The sequence below is a fragment of the Arachis duranensis genome, chromosome 7, assembly GCF_000817695.3.
Source record: "Arachis duranensis cultivar V14167 chromosome 7, aradu.V14167.gnm2.J7QH, whole genome shotgun sequence".
In the NCBI taxonomy this organism is placed as follows: Eukaryota; Viridiplantae; Streptophyta; class Magnoliopsida; order Fabales; family Fabaceae; genus Arachis; species Arachis duranensis.
In genome coordinates, this window is record NC_029778.3 from 69,885,354 (window position 1) to 69,900,970 (window position 15,617).

At 33.3% G+C, this 15,617-nt stretch overlaps 2 protein-coding genes across 5 annotated transcripts; one reads left to right on the forward strand and one right to left on the reverse strand.

Annotated features, from left to right (window-relative positions):
• The first annotated feature begins 1,021 nt into the window (after positions 1-1,021).
• Positions 1,022-6,932, forward strand: LOC107458573 (probable disease resistance protein At4g27220). Its single transcript, XM_021127753.2, has 6 exons — positions 1,022-1,170; positions 1,503-1,700; positions 1,944-4,736; positions 5,077-5,346; positions 5,486-6,538; positions 6,657-6,932. Exons 3-6 carry the CDS (start codon positions 1,950-1,952, stop codon positions 6,678-6,680), a joined length of 4,134 nt encoding a protein of 1,377 aa, XP_020983412.2. The 5' UTR covers positions 1,022-1,170; positions 1,503-1,700; positions 1,944-1,949; the 3' UTR covers positions 6,681-6,932.
• A 1,237-nt stretch (positions 6,933-8,169) lies between these two features.
• Positions 8,170-14,594, reverse strand: LOC107458579 (pantoate--beta-alanine ligase). 4 transcript variants are annotated; one of them, XM_052251800.1, is made up of 6 exons: positions 14,293-14,592; positions 12,356-12,545; positions 10,808-11,452; positions 10,088-10,201; positions 9,722-9,853; positions 8,170-9,052 (listed from the first exon to the last, which is right to left on the reverse strand). In XM_052251800.1, exons 3-6 carry the CDS (start codon positions 11,375-11,377, stop codon positions 8,918-8,920), a joined length of 951 nt encoding a protein of 316 aa, XP_052107760.1. In that variant the 5' UTR covers positions 11,378-11,452; positions 12,356-12,545; positions 14,293-14,592; the 3' UTR covers positions 8,170-8,917. The 4 variants fall into 4 exon arrangements, with proteins under 4 accessions (XP_052107760.1, XP_015932286.1, XP_052107761.1 ...); XM_016076800.3 differs by lacking the exon at positions 14,293-14,592 and adding an exon at positions 13,421-14,075; XM_052251801.1 differs by lacking the exon at positions 14,293-14,592 and adding an exon at positions 12,951-13,038.
• Between the last annotated feature and the right edge of the window lie 1,023 nt (positions 14,595-15,617).

Genomic DNA, 15,617 nt, shown 5'->3' on the forward strand with positions numbered 1-15,617 from the left:
GAGGATGAAAGAATTAAAAACTAATTGCATAGTCTGATTGAACCGTGTAAGTGCTCATTTCATTTGTCATTTATAAAAGAAAGAAATTATCAAAATTATCCATCTTATTTGTCGATATATATAAGTATATAACTATAAAGATGATAACAATAACAAAATCCTTAAAAAATAGTATTAATTTGACAAAAACTATATATATTCTAAAATTTGTCAAAATTACTTTTATAAAAAAATATATTTTATTTTTAATATTTAAAAGATAAGACATTTTATTATTAAACTAATATTATCTTTTGAGATTTTTTTGCAATTTTTAGTTCTTAGTTATTTTTGTTAACTTTTTCACACGATTTTTTTTATAATTTATTGAGTAAATTGTCAAATTCATTTGTGAAAAATCATGTTTTCTAAATTAGTTCTAAAAGGTTTTTTTAATTAAATTCACTTTTTCAAAAATTTTAAGTTAATCATAAAGTTCTTTCATCACTTCCGTTGGCAACGTTAAAATTTTTTGATATGACATGTTAAGTGACACAACATTCATCACAATACATATTTGACAGTTTTAACTAGTAGTTAATATGATAAGTTTATGCAATTATATTAAATTAATCCCAAATTAAAAGACTTTGAACATTAAAATTTATTAATTTAGAGTTAAACTGATTTAATTTCATAAATTTATTATGTGTTGTAGTGTTATTTAACATATCATATCAGCAAATTCTGACGACATGAGCAATAAAAGTGATAGAATGACTAATTTGACGAATTTAAAATTTTAAAAAAATGAATTTGATTAAAAAATCTTTCGATGCTTTTAAGGATAAATTTGTTCATTTACTCATAATTTATTCTTATATAATATTTATACATTGAATATCTTTATAAATTTTAATTTTCTAACAAAATTTATTATCTTTATCATTTTGACATATGTTCTCAAAAATAAAAATATTTGTAGTTACACTTTTATAGTTTTGTCGGCAACAGATTTTATTTTATTTTTAATTAGGAAGACTTGAAGTCAATGGTTGAGCTGATCGAGCAATAATTCCTCTGGATTCCACTACCTATGCACACTTCCAAGTTCCAACTTGTTTCTTCCCATTTTCCACTGCAGCCGTGTGTATTTGGAAAGTGAAAAAACTCCTTAATGGAATATTGGAGGTCCTCTTTTTCCACCTCTCTGGCTTCTTTTTTTTTTTTTCACCCTTGCCTTAATAATAGGAGTGTTGGTGGTGCAGCTCGATCAATTTAAAACAAAAACAATTTGATCTAAAATATATAATTTGTTATAGTTTAAATTGTATCAGTTTAATTTTATTTTTAGGTCCAATCTAAATTATTTCGATTCGGATATGTTCGATTTATTTAATTTAAAAAAAAAACAAAATTTTAAGATTTTATTTTTGAAAAAAGAAATAACTTTAAATTGATAAATCATATAAGTAAATGAATATTATTTTATATTCACAAAATTCTGGTTCATTTTCTATTAGGTAGCATAAGCTGATTGACATACAATAGAGATTGAACTACAATTGGTGAAGCTTCAGTTGGCTGAACCAAAAAGGGATAGGTGGAAGATAACCAAGGATCAGTGAAGATTTTGATATTGTCTCCTGTGCCAATTCTCCAGTGGAGTCCTTTTTCAAGAACTTTTCTTCCTTGCAGAATACTTTGCCAACTCCAAGAAAGTATCAGATTTACTTTATTTTACGTAAATAGTGTTATTTAATTAGTTGATACTTGATAGTAGTTATGTTGCCATCATTAATTCGATTATGTTGTGTGTTGTTTTAGTCTATTTACAACTTGCTTCAATAGTTCTATCACAAATATATAATGTCTGGAGCTAAAAATAATAGTAAAGATGGTTATTATGCCTTTAATATAATAAAATGCTCTTAACGTAATCTATTTTATGTAAAACATTCCAGAAAAAGATGGAAATTGTCACTGCTGTTGCTGGAAAAGTTGTAGATCTCACAGTTGTTCCTATTGGACGTCAACTTGGTTACCTAATCTTCTACCGCACCGATGTCAACAAACTCAAAACCAGTGTTGAGAAGTTGAAAGCAAAGATCGATGACACCAACATCTCTGTTGAAGCAGCTAAACAAAATGGTGAAACTACTCCGTTTCCTTCTGTCCAGAAATGGATTGAGGATGCCGAAGAAACTGTTGCTGATGCAACTGCACTGATACAAAAGGAAGCCCAAGGAGAAGGTAGCTGCTTGAAGTGGCCATTTCCAAACCTATGTAAAAGATACAGTTTGAGCAGGGAAGCAAAAAAGTTGGAAAGAGATGTTTCCAATGCCATGTTAGAGGGAAAATTTGAGAAATTGTGTTACCGTTCTCGTCCTGAAATGTCACTCCCTCCATCTTCTAGAGATTATGAAGCGATGTGGTCAAGAACGTCAACGCTGGATGAAGTTAAGCAGGCATTAAAGAATCCTGGCATGTGTATGGTTGGGGTGTATGGCATGGGTGGAGTGGGTAAGACAACACTGGCAAAAGAGTTAGCTTGGCAAACAGAGAAAGAATGTTTATTTGGTGTTGTGGTTATGGCTGTTATAACCAGTACCCCAAACTTGAGAGGCATCCAAGGCCAACTTGCTGATGGATTGGGTTTGAAATTTGATTCTGAGACTGAAGAAGGCAGAGCAGTAGAATTACGTAGAAGGATACACGGGGAGAAGAGTATTCTTGTTATTCTTGATGACATTTGGGGTGAGCTTGATTTGACAAAGGTGGGGGTTCCTTATGGTGATCAACACAAAGGATGCAAGTTGGTGCTAACGGGTAGAGATCTTAATGTGCTGCATAGGATGGGTACTCAAACAGATTTTCCACTTGGAGTTCTGTCTGAAGAAGAAAGCTGGAGTTTGTTTGAGACTATGGTGGGTGATGTTGTTAGACACGACAGTATAAAACCCATTGCAGTTGAGGTTGCCAAATGCTGCTTTGGTTTGCCCCTTTTGATTGTTACCGTGGCAAAAGCTTTGAGGAAAAAGGAGGATGAAAAATATTGGAAGGATTCCCTGAAGAAATTAAGGAAATTTGATCCTCAAAGGTTTCATAAAAGTGTCTACGACAGCTTGGAGTTTAGTTATGATTGTTTAGAGAATGAGGAACTGAAGTCACTTTTCATGCTAAACGGTTCTTTGGTGGATTGTTTCTCCAAATCTGATGGTAGTTTCAACACTCAAAAACTGCTTCCATTTTGTTGGGGGTTAGGCTTATATAAAGATGTGCACACGTTGCTAGAAGGAAGAAACAGGCATCATGCATTGGTAAATGACCTTATTGCTTCTTCATTATTGCTTGACAGTGGAACGGAAGGTGTTAGAATGCATGATCTTGTTCGTGATGTTGCTAAATTAATTGCTTCTAGAACTTTTCCTACTTTTGATGAGCAAGAGTTCCGTAATATCAACAAATGGCCTAATAAAGATCAACTTCAAAAGTATCATCACATTATTTTGCCACATTGTCGTATTAGTAAGTTTCCTGATGAGAAATTGGAGTATCCAAACTTGAAACTATTTTTCCTTCAATCAGTGGTTGGCAAACTGAATGTCCCGGATAACTTCTTCTCAGGGATGAGAGGAGTAAAGGTGCTTCATTTTGATATTGGATATTATGCTTTCCATCCCCTACCTTCATCTCTTCGACTCTTGGCAAACCTCCGCTCATTAAAGCTATCTGGACATTTTGAAGGCTTGGCAATGATAGGAGAGCTCACAAGTTTAGAAATTCTTGAGTTAAAGGATAAAGCAATCAAGGAGCTTCCAAAAGAAATAGGACATCTCACTCAACTGCGGTTGCTCAATGTTAGAAGGTGCGAAAGGCTAAGGCTCATCCCCAAAAATCTTTTATCAAACTTGAAGTCGTTGGAAGAGTTGTATATGTGGGATTGCAATATTAAATGGGAGGCTGAAGGAAGCAACAAGAGCAGTAACAATGCAAGTCTGTATGAGCTGAAGAATTTGCACAAGCTAGCAACTCTGGAATTAAAAGTTGAACATGGTTCACTTTTGCCAAATGACTTGCATAACTTGGCAAATCTGGAAGGATTCAAAATAATTATAGGCTCATCAAGGAACAATTATATGAATAGTTACCCTGTATGGCCAAGATCACTTATACTTAAGGGTGCTTCAACCGCATACATTTTACAGAATGATGTGGTTAAAGTGTTGTTGTCTTCAGCTGAGTACTTGGACATATATGATTTGGAATGCCTTGAAGATATCTTTCCTGGACTGCATGGGGATGGTTTTGCGGAATTAAGATCTATGAGCATAAGATGTACAGGTTTGCGGTGTATAATTAACTCAAATTTCAACCATTTCCAACTTACATTCCCTAAATTGGAAAAATTGAATTTGGACACGCTGAATAATATGAAAGAAATAAGCCATGGTCCATTTCCCAGTCACTCTTTTCACGCACTGAAATCTATTGTTGTTTCAAGGTGTGATGTGTTAAACCATATATTCTTGTGGTCTGAGATAGGACACCTTTCTCAACTTCAAAATATGGAAATTTCTGAATGTCAATCTATGCAAGAGATTGTAGCTGGTGGAATGCTTGAGATGAAAAATATTGTGCTCCCTCAATTGCGTTCTGTTTCCCTGAAAAGCTTACCTAGGCTTGTTAGTTTTTGTTCAGTCCCTATGACAAGTGATGATATGGGATTCGTTCCTGTGGCACTATTTGACAATAAGGTAAAATCTTGATTTATAAAAACTAGAATATCCGATTCCAAAATATAATGGATGTAACGAAATATGTGATGGTACTGTTCTTTGATGTATCATGTCACTGCCATGTTGCATATATTTCTTCAATTTGATGTAGATTCAGTGTCTATTTTATTAGGAGCAAGTAATTAAGGTGTGTTTGTGAATTGAGACTTTGAAGGGTAAAAATTTAAATAGAAAAAGAAATTTCACTTTACACTTCAAGTCATGTATGTTCTATTCCGTTCCATTCCCTAACATGTGCATATCTTAGCAAGAAAAAATTAGATTATTTAATGTTCTTAGTTTCCCATCATGTTAATAGGTTGCAATGCCCAACATTGAAACCATGGTATTGTTTGAGATCAACATATATAAGGTGTGGGATGACGGTCTTCCGATGCACCATTCTTTCATGAAAAACTTGACAAGTTTGACAGTTGAGGGGTGTGAAAACTTAATAACTTTATTCCCATCCTCAGTGGCTACGGCACTCCAGAAACTGCATCATCTTAAAATCATGTCTTGCCCATCTCTAGAGCAAATATTTGACCAAGAAGAAGATCTGGAAAATCACCGTTCATCGCTTGAACAGGTGATCATTATCCTACTTATAAACAACATTATAATAAGTTGACTATTTGGACCTTGTGTTCTTGATTTACTGTAAAATGTTGACTAGTGGTTTGAACTTTGAATTTTATACTTGTGTGTAATTGAATATTTTATTGCAGGTCATGCTTCCAAACTTGAAGATAATAGAAGTTCAGGATTTGCTCAACTTGAAGTCGCTATGGGCCAATCATATGTCTCCAAATTCATTGCACAAGCTATGCAAAATGAGGATCATGAATTGCCCCAAGTTGATTAATGTATTCCCATCTTCAGTGACAAAGCGCCTAATAAATCTGGAGACACTGCTAGTTACCAAGTGTGGTGAATTACAAGTTATATTTGAAATACAAGAGCCAAGTACAGTCACTACCAGCCAGCAACAGGGACTACCAACTCGTTTGAGAACACTGGATTTGAGTTTTCTTCCAAAGCTAAAATACATATGGAGTAAAGATCCTCATGGAATTCTAAGCTTTCAGAATCTCTGTGAAGTCAGAGTCTTCGATTCTCAAAGCCTGGAACATGTCTTCCCAGTATCTATGGCCAACGAGACTCACCAATTCAAAGTGCTTGAAATATATTGCTGTGGGGTAGAGAATATTTTTGACAAGAGTGAATTTGGCAGATTGAAGGATGCTCATATTGAGGTATTGACATTGAATAGTTGTGATCATTTGAAAAATATATTCCCGTCCTCTGTGAATTTTCAAAATTTGGATGGGTTATATGTGGAATGGTGCAAGGAACTAGTAAACATCATGACCCCATCGATGGCCGCGAGTTTGACGAGCCTTCGAGTTTTGAATATATCTGAGTGTGACATGATAGAGGAGATTATTGCAAGTGACCATAATAATAATGCTGATGTTGTTGATGATGGCGATGCACTGAGTGAGATTGCTTTTATGAAATTGGAGAAATTGGAATTGTCCAACTTACGAAGCCTCAAGTGCTTTTGCAAAGGAACTTACAGCTTCAAGTTTCCATCACTTCATAGTGTAACTGTACGGTATTGTCCCATGATGGAGACTTTCTGTGATGGAAACTCAAAACTCTGTGCACCAAGGCTCACAGAGGTAATCTCATCACGGGGCATATACGAATATGACACACCTCAACGCCGTTGGGACGGTGACCTTAATACTACTATACGAAATATTTTTATCCACAAGGTAAGGAGGAGTCTACATATATGTATATAAATCAAACATCATAATCTCTAATAATCCTATTATTGTTATTATTATTACTACATTAACTCTTTCTACTTTACATTCTTACATCTTCCAGGCTCAGGCTCGCTTAGTCGCTTGACATGCCAAAGTTCAGAGCAAGATTTGAGTCTGCTGCCATGAGTCTTTTTTTTTCGGTCTTGGTGCTGCCATGAGTCTGAAGATATGGAATGCTACTTATAGTCCTCACTCACATCATGATAAATATTCATATCATGGTTATTGAATAGTATTTTGGTAATATAAATTAAGGAATAAATTATCTTAATCTTGTTTGAGAGAAAAATGTATATTTATAAATAAAAAAATAGTCATTGATAGGAATATTTTAATTCTTTTTTTGTTTTGAGACAAAGGATAATAGAAAGTTTAGAAATTCTGGAGAACTAAACAAAAAAAAATGTTGTTACTTAAATGCTTTTTATTTAAAAAAATGATGTATTTTAAGAGATCTGTACTATATATTTATTACGTTTTATATAAATAGTTTATATTTATAAAAATAATTTCTTATTATAATAATAAAATTTTATCATATTATATAAGGGATATTACATTTTCTGTTTTCTTTTTTCCCCCGAAACTTTAGCATTCCCTCAAAATCGTCGTTTCTTTAGAGGTCAAACACATAGTATGAAAAAACAGAGATGACATGATAAATTATCATATTTTATCTTCAAATTTTGTTAACTAGTATCTTTACTTCTTTAGTATACTAGAAGTTTCATATGTTATAAAAAAAATTTTATATAATAAATACTTTAAAAACTTACAATTTTAACTTTTCATTATAAATCTTTTATATTTTGGAATACTTGTTAAATAAATTCTTTATTTTCCGACGCAAAGGATGCTTGAAAAGAAAGTTCTCCTAATCTAGTGCAATGGAACAATAACAAATTTTAACCTTAAATATGGCAAAGAAACAATTTTTTTTTTTTTAAGAAATGTTGGATGACAAAGTATTTTACTATTTTTAGTAGTCAAGTACAACTAAATCCTATTATATGTACACTCTTTTTTCTTCATAGCACCTTCCTAGTTCTCCTCTTCTTTCTTCTCCTTTAAAAATATGCCCAACTCAAAACAATTTATATATTATGTAACTAGAAATTTTTACATTTTTCAACCAAAATTTTTATTTTTGTTCTTTTATTATTTAACTAAAAAACCTGTATATGTATATAAAAATCCCAATAAGGTTGGGGATTTGTGATGTTCAACAATCATTTTTAATGATGCTAACCCAACCTTATTACAAGATGTATATTATTTTTCATTCTTTCAATAAATTAACCAATCATTAAAATAAACAAACTTTTAAAGCAAAATAATCAATTTGTTCATGAATTCCAAACATTTACCAGCATATATTTTAATTCTTTTATTTCTATTTTGGTTACAAATGTAAGACTAGTTTGATTATATTATTTGAGAAGTTTGATTATAAAAGTTATCAAGTTTGATAATATTATTTAAAATGATTGACACTTTAGCCGTCACGCCCTTCTTCTCACCTCGCGACTCACCATTGTCGCGCCTCTACCTCTCCCCGTCATCTATGATTTCATACACCCATGTATTACACACTCACACAACTCACTCACACACACTACATGGGAGTACACGAGGACTTGAACCCGGTGCAGCTCTATTGGAGGGGCACAAAGTGGCCATCTAACCCAGGCCTCGGCTGCTATTTCTTTTTCTTTTCGAATAGATGAATTTTTTGTTTTAAATAAATAAGCGGCCCGTTTAGGTCTAGTGATTTGTGTTAAATCAGCCCATCCCGCAAATGGGGTCTGGTAGACAAAGTAGACCAATCCATTTAAGCTTGTTTATTTTTTGCATGCTTCAACGGGCGGGCCTACCCGTTTTGACAGCCTTGATAGGTGCTCATCCATCATAGAAAAGTATGCTGATTCTAGTAGCCATATGATATCAGGTGCTAAACGTATCTAAACATTTTTGCATGAACAAAGCTTACCCATTAAACAAAGAAAAACAAAAAGTGAAACACTTGTATAACATCTCCCTTTTACCAACTCTCTTGCAAACCATACCTTTTCATTTCTTCTTTCTATAGTTTATGATTTTATTACACTATTGTCACCGAGAACAACCATCAGTATGTTCTATTATTAATTTATTATCAGCCAACTATAACGTCAAGGTAAACAAAATAAATCTACCAGTAATGAAGAGTAATTCATACCAGGAAAGAGGGGGGAAAAGGTGGTGTATCATTGCATTGTGCATGAGCTATTACCACGTGGAGCATACTAGAGAGCTAAGATGAGACATGGTAGCTTAACTATATCATTTTCTCACATCCATTTTGAAGTTAATTTCCATGTTGTCTATAAGTCTCACTTTCCCAAACCATGCTGCAACACACAAGACAACAGGGCCATTGATAAATTCCACTTTCTCCAGATTCTCTTGATCAACAATCTGAAGAAAAATGCATCTATCTAGTTAGCGTGCATCTAAGTCAATGTCTTTTCAGTATTCACTCTATTTCTTGGGACAAAAGTGTCTTTTCAATGTTCTTAATTGATTCTTTGGAAGCCATAGAATACACTACCCCAAAATAAAATTGTGTGTTGATTATGGATCTTGCTGCTAACAGAAATTGGTGCATAAAAAAGAAAAAAACAGCATTGAGTTGCCTGGATATTCTTTCAAGTTTCAATTCACGTTACTCCCTCTATAAATGTGTAGTGCAGACAATTTTGTTCCATTACATGCAAATCAGGAACATCCAAATATGAAATTTCTCGAAGTTACTTATATTAAAAATTTGTCCAACATTGTTATTTATAATAATAACTAGAACCATAATCATGTTAAATCATCTAATGAATTCTCAGGATCATCCATAGAAAGAAAAAGGACAACAGCAATGAAAGGAAATCAAATTTCCCTGACCAATTATGCAACTAATATCTTTAGCAATAATCATATTGCACATCACTTGTAAATATCTAATAATATATTGACTGAGACTGAAATATTTTTTAAGTTGAATATGTAATTAAACTATAGATTGCATGTGCATTCAAGGAAGTTTATGTGATTATCTCATTGAATAATCCAAATTAACTGACTACAAGCACTCACCTCAGCATAATCAATCTGTCCACCAGCCTCAGTAACACATTGGACCACTAAGTTTCTCAACTTCTCACAATGCACCTGACCATCTTCTACTGCTGATTTAACTTTTAACAAAGATTTATTTATAGATAGTGCCTGCAATGGATTGAAAGGGGTGGCAAAAGTTTTGCTAGTTACAGGTATGAGGATAACGATATTAACAATTTTATAAGGTGTAGTGAAGTTAGAAATCTCAAGGATAACATGTTAAAGATTTTATGATCCCAGTGTTACGATTATCATTACTATCATCACATGTGCTTTATGTTAAATACCACGACTAACTTGAACTAATTAAAGCATACATATTTGAATAAAATAAAATCATACATTTTGCCTGTCTTTTGTAGAAAGCCGCACATTACGCGAACTCATTGCCAGGCCATCATTCTCACGTGTTATTTCGGAACCGACAATTTTAATGGAAAAATCAAGATCTCGAACCTACAAGAAATTAATCAGTTAGTCTGTAAGAAGTATGAATCAACATCCAATTACAGGGGCGAGTAGAGCATCGAACTAATCTAGCAGACAATATTTTCTTCAAGAGTGTTTAACATCCCAAATCAAAGTGATACTATTCACTTGGTAGAAATTATTAGCTGGGACAAGGAAAACTTTCTTCAATCAATTGGCATAACTATCATGTAAAATGATTTTAGATCCCTGCTTATTTAACAAAGTTTGTCTTTCTAAACAAAATAACAATGTGATATGATTACTCATGCAGATCAGATAATTCCCAATGCATACAAAACCTGAAAACCACTGTCAACCCATGTATTGGGTAAAGAACAACAATATAACTTATCTTAGAGATACCGGGCAACTAAATAAAATATAACACAATTAAATTATCATAGTTGGGTATCTAATACGCAGTCATCATTACAGTCCATCTACTTTGTAGCAGGAGCAGATATCAACACTATCGTTAATCACTTAAAATATGTCTAACAGAGTCTAATCAAATAATTAAAATCTGTGTGTGTGTGTGCGTGCAAAATCAGGAACAAATTAAAACTAGAGGAACTTTCAACATATTATTACCATTCTTTGAATAATTCGCCACTGCTGATAATCTTTTTTTCCGAACACAGCTACATCAGGTTCCACTATGTTAAATAACTTGGTCACAATGGTAGCAACACCTCTAAAAAAGATAGGTCTGCTATTTCCACAAAGACCCTTTTGAAGATTTTCAACCCTAACCCAAGTTTCATGCCCGAGTCCACCTTGGTCAACACAAGACACCATTTTGTCACCCTCAATTGCAACATTACTATTCTTCTTATCATTTCCATAGTCATACAAATTGTGGGGATGGAAGACAACATCAACACCACCAGGAACAGACATGAGCTTTCGGATATCACCATCAAAGTCAGAAGGGTATGTAGAAAGGTCTTCATTTGGTGAAAATTGCCCCGGGTTTACATAAATTGACACAGCTATAACATTCGCATGCTTGTGAGCTTCTCTGACAAGGGTAAGGTGGCCCTCATGAAGGTAGCCCATGGTAGGCACAAGTCCGATGACCTTCCCCTGGCATCTCATGGCCCTTGACCATTTCCTCATCTCGTCCTTGTTGGAGATCACCAGTGGCTCTTTGGGTGCCATTGGGATGGTGGTTTGGAAGCAGCCTTGGAGTGATTTGCCCAAGTACCTCAATTAAGTGTGTATTTTCCCCTGTTTCTGAAAAAGATATGTGTTTTCAAGTCAAAAGGAAGCAAAAGCATTTGGATAAATGCAAAGATGCTGGAGCCATTCCATTGCCTGAGATATTTTCATATGTTCCTGAAGTTGTTACAGATCTAAATAGTTTAGATATAAGGCTTGGATAGCATTTATATGTGCCACAATAAACCTCTCGTCATGAGCTAGCTTCTCTGATTAAGTCAATACATGCGAAGCGTTGGTAGGCATAGCAAACGGGTTTGTTCTAAGTTCTAACCCAGATTAGATTCTAAACCAGCAACAATTAAAGGAAAATTTGTGGAAGAGTGGAAATATAGTGAAATTAAAAAAAACCGAACTCCATAATTTTATCTTCTAAGAAAGCATACTTTAATAATGTTCATTCCTCTCTAATCTCTATCACATCCTCTATAAATATTAGGCTCAAATTAGGAATACTAGTCCAAAATGTGCGTTATAGGTTCAAATTAAGAATACAATTAGAAGCCATTCCAACAAAGCAAGACTAATTTATAAGTAAATCAATAAATAATTATAGACTAACTGATTACTTGTTATCAACATCACACAATAAAAAAAACGTGCCAGCAGCATCACACATTGCGTTAACAAATGGAATAATTTGTGCATGTTTCAATTAAAACAACCAACCTTTTAACTTGGAAAGATCTTAATCTCAGTTTTCTCAGCAACGTAGATAAAAAGACCAAATTATACACCGCTGTATAGCATACATACTACTAAACAACAACAAAATCAAAATACCAAAAATAAACGCTAAAAACTTAAAAAAAGCCATTCCTATTTAGTTTCTGGTTTCCTTCTTTCGGTTTAATTTTTTAGTTTTTATTTGGTGTTTTTGTTGTTATATCAGGTGCAAGCAGAAACATAATGTTATACCTGCCGGCTGCCGCTACAAGCCTTCAAGGATGAGAGCCAGAGCAATGAGTTCAGAACTATGATGTGGTTTTTTGCAAATAAATAAAAGGTGGTTCAGGGATCACCAACGGCTCTTTGGAAATGGCGGTTTAGAAGCAACCTTGGAGTGATTTGCTGAGTATCTCAAATAAGCGTGTATTTGCCCCTATTTCTGAAGAAGATAAGAATTTTCAAGTCAAAATGTAAGAAAAAGCATGGGGACAAATGCAACGATGCTGGAATCATTCCAATGCCTAAACATTCTCATATGTTCCTGGAGTTGTTAAAGATTAAAATAACGGCATGGAAATTCTACCATATCCTGATTTTTGAGGGGTTGGCTTGCTATAAAGGAGTTTTTCAAATTCTTTTTTAAAACTTTGGAATTTAAAAAAAAAAGGTTATTGTTATCTGGTTAATTAAAATGGAAATAAAATTCAAAACCTAATAGGAAATACTTGATAAAAGTGTCATATTACTTGTACCATACCATACCATGCAATTTCTAAGGTGCAGACCCAAGCACCCTCAGGTAATCCGTTTATTTTAAAATTTATTATCACAAACAATTACGTACCTACATTGTCAAAGTTTTTTTATTGCAGATGGCTGCTCATAAGGGTAAGCCAAAAATCTTCTGTAGAATTATGGCAAGGATGGCATTGTGGAAAGTGGCGGAAAGCAGATTAACTAAAAAATACATATATGCTTAAAAAAATGCAGAAAATTTGTGTATGTAATAAATTATAAAATCTAATAAATTTAAATAATTTTTCTACTCATAAGGCATGCAATTAATTCAGTAGCAAATTCAACAAATAAACATAGCATCACGTCATAACACACCAAGAAGCATAAGACATAGAACTTAGAGGGAATTGGAGTCAGGGGCTGTTGGTTGTCTTGAAGTAGACATAATGAACCTATGTAAATTGAAACAGAGAGGGGAAAGAAAGATGGAAGAAGAGAGATTTATAACACTGAAACGTTGAAACAGGGGAAAGAAAAAAGGAATAGGAAGTAGGAACAGACAGAACGGAAACGAACCAGAGAGAAAGAGGGAACCGGTGGCAAGCAGCAGCGGCGAGCAGCGAATTCGGTTCGAGTTCGACAGAACTGAAGAGAGAACACGAGAGAATGGAAGAGAGGGAAGACGGAGAAGGAGGAAGTTGAGCCGGAACTTGGTGCCCGGCAGCCCAGAGCAAAGAGGGAGAGAGATAGAAGAGTTTTGGGACCGTTAGAGAGGAAGAAGCTGTTTTCTGTAAAAAGGAGGCTGAGGGGGGTGAGTTGTTGCATTTATGGTTTCCTAAACTATCAAAATAACCCTCAAAGTTTAACGAAATTCCTAAAACATCCGCCATTTCTATTGTGGTCCGGCATGGCGCCACCACAATTGTGGCCACCATTTCGCCGCCGTGAAAAATTTGTTGTGCCGAGAACTGTATGGCGGCGGGCATGAATTCTGCCACCCCATAACGCCATGGTGGCGCCATAATCGCAATTTTAAAACATTGCTCAGATTGTTTTCTTTAATACCTATATTTCTATTTCTTGAATATGCATAAATCCCTTTAAGTCTCCAATTCTAAATTTTGCACTGTTGGACACAACACCAAAAGAATTACGAAAATGGTTCTTAATCATCATCTCATTGCCAGGAAATCATTTGAACCCTTGAACCCCTCATCCATCTAAATTCCATACCCTTAATGTTATGCTACATGACATTCAACAGGCTGAACATATAGTAGGAGCAAACACTAAACTAAAAAGAGTGATATTGCACTTTCAAAGAAATATATATGCATAATATTAATATTAATGATATGCATACAATATTGCATCTTCATATGCCAGAAAAAGCTTATTGCATTCAATGAAACCAAAATTACAGGTACAAAGAAATGAAAATTAATAACCTAAGCCAAAGATTGGTGATCATCAACATAGAGTGCTGCCGCGGTAGATATGCCCTTTAAGACATTCCTTGCCTCCTCCCATGTAAAAGTTACAACCTAAATGGAAAATTTAAAAACAATATTTCATCGACCAAAGGGAAAGTTGGCATAAATTGTGATAAAGGAATTTAAAAACTTCGTGATGTAACAACAACAGAACAAATCCCAAAACATTAGAAACTGCAAGTCCACCTGGTTTGCTTGCTGAAAAAAATCGACAAACTTAACTTATATTAACAGTTTATAAAGAATTTTAGGTTCCAAAAAAATGAATTTCACTACTTTACTCCAAAATGAGTGACGCACATATTTTATCAAATAATTAAATAAACAATAGCATTAAAACGAAAATAGAAATAAAGAAGGGGGATACATAGTTTGTTTGGTTGTCATTAAATTATGGAAAAGTCTAGAGAGTCAGTAATTTTTGTGTTTTTTGGTCAATATTTAATCATTAAAATAAAAATGAGTGATCTCCTATTATTAGATGTAATTTCAAACCATTAAAATCAATTGATGGTTACAAAATATTAAAATTGTTAGTTCTCTAACATTCCTCTTAAATTATTGAATGAAAAAAAAATTTAATATGTTTAGTAAATTTTTAATAGTAAAAATAAAATTATTAGAAAAATAAAAAATATTTATTTTAAAAGTTATAATTTATATCATTTTTAAAAGAGATAAATATTAATTCAATATTCAAAAGATTTATATGCTAATAAAACAGTGCATAAAAGATGTTATTAACAAGAATAAATAATTATTTTTAACTATTAAAAATTGAGATATTGATAAAATTAACCTTAAAAAATCTAAATTAATATTATACCCATAAAAATATATTCTGTTTGACAAAAATACTTTAACCTGAATTTGTTATTAACTATGTTAAAAGTTACTCATTTATTCATCTTCGTTTTTACAACCACTTGAACCTATTTCCATCCCAATCTTTTCCATCGTGGTTATCGTATTTTTTCAACTTTTTTTCCGTCTCTTAATCGGCTGAAACAATAAAAAATTTCCTAATTCACTTCAAATGGAACTACTCCACCACCACCTCTATTAATCTCTATCCAATCCTCTAAAGACCAGAAAATAAATAAATAAATAAATAAAGTTGTAGAGTCCATTCATCTTTATATATTTTCTTTTTCTATTCTAATTACACATCCAAATTCTTACTAATTTAGGATGTATTTGGTAAACACGTTGGAAAAAAGAGAAATACGTTTGAGTTTCTTATAAAAGTTTCACTTTTTTATTTAGTCATTTTTATCTTC

What these genes read in the sequence shown, in the direction of transcription:
- LOC107458573 (XM_021127753.2), top strand. Translation starts at nt 1,950, where the DNA reads ATGGAAATTGTCACTGCTGTTGCTGGAAAAGTTGTAGATCTCACAGTT. An exon ending in TGGCACTATTTGACAATAAG is followed by an intron (nt 4,737 to 5,076) that starts GTAAAATCTTGA and finishes TCATGTTAATAG; the next exon opens with GTTGCAATGCCCAACATTGA. An exon ending in GAAATATTTTTATCCACAAG is followed by an intron (nt 6,539 to 6,656) that starts GTAAGGAGGAGT and finishes TACATCTTCCAG; the next exon opens with GCTCAGGCTCGCTTAGTCGC.
- LOC107458579 (XM_052251802.1), bottom strand. Translation starts at nt 11,377, where the DNA reads ATGGCACCCAAAGAGCCACTGGTGATCTCCAACAAGGACGAGATGAGG. An exon ending in CTACAAAAGACAGGCAAAAT is followed by an intron (nt 9,854 to 10,087) that starts GTATGATTTTAT and finishes AATCCATTGCAG; the next exon opens with GCACTATCTATAAATAAATC. An exon ending in GACAGATTGATTATGCTGAG is followed by an intron (nt 9,053 to 9,721) that starts GTGAGTGCTTGT and finishes ATTTTTCTTCAG; the next exon opens with ATTGTTGATCAAGAGAATCT.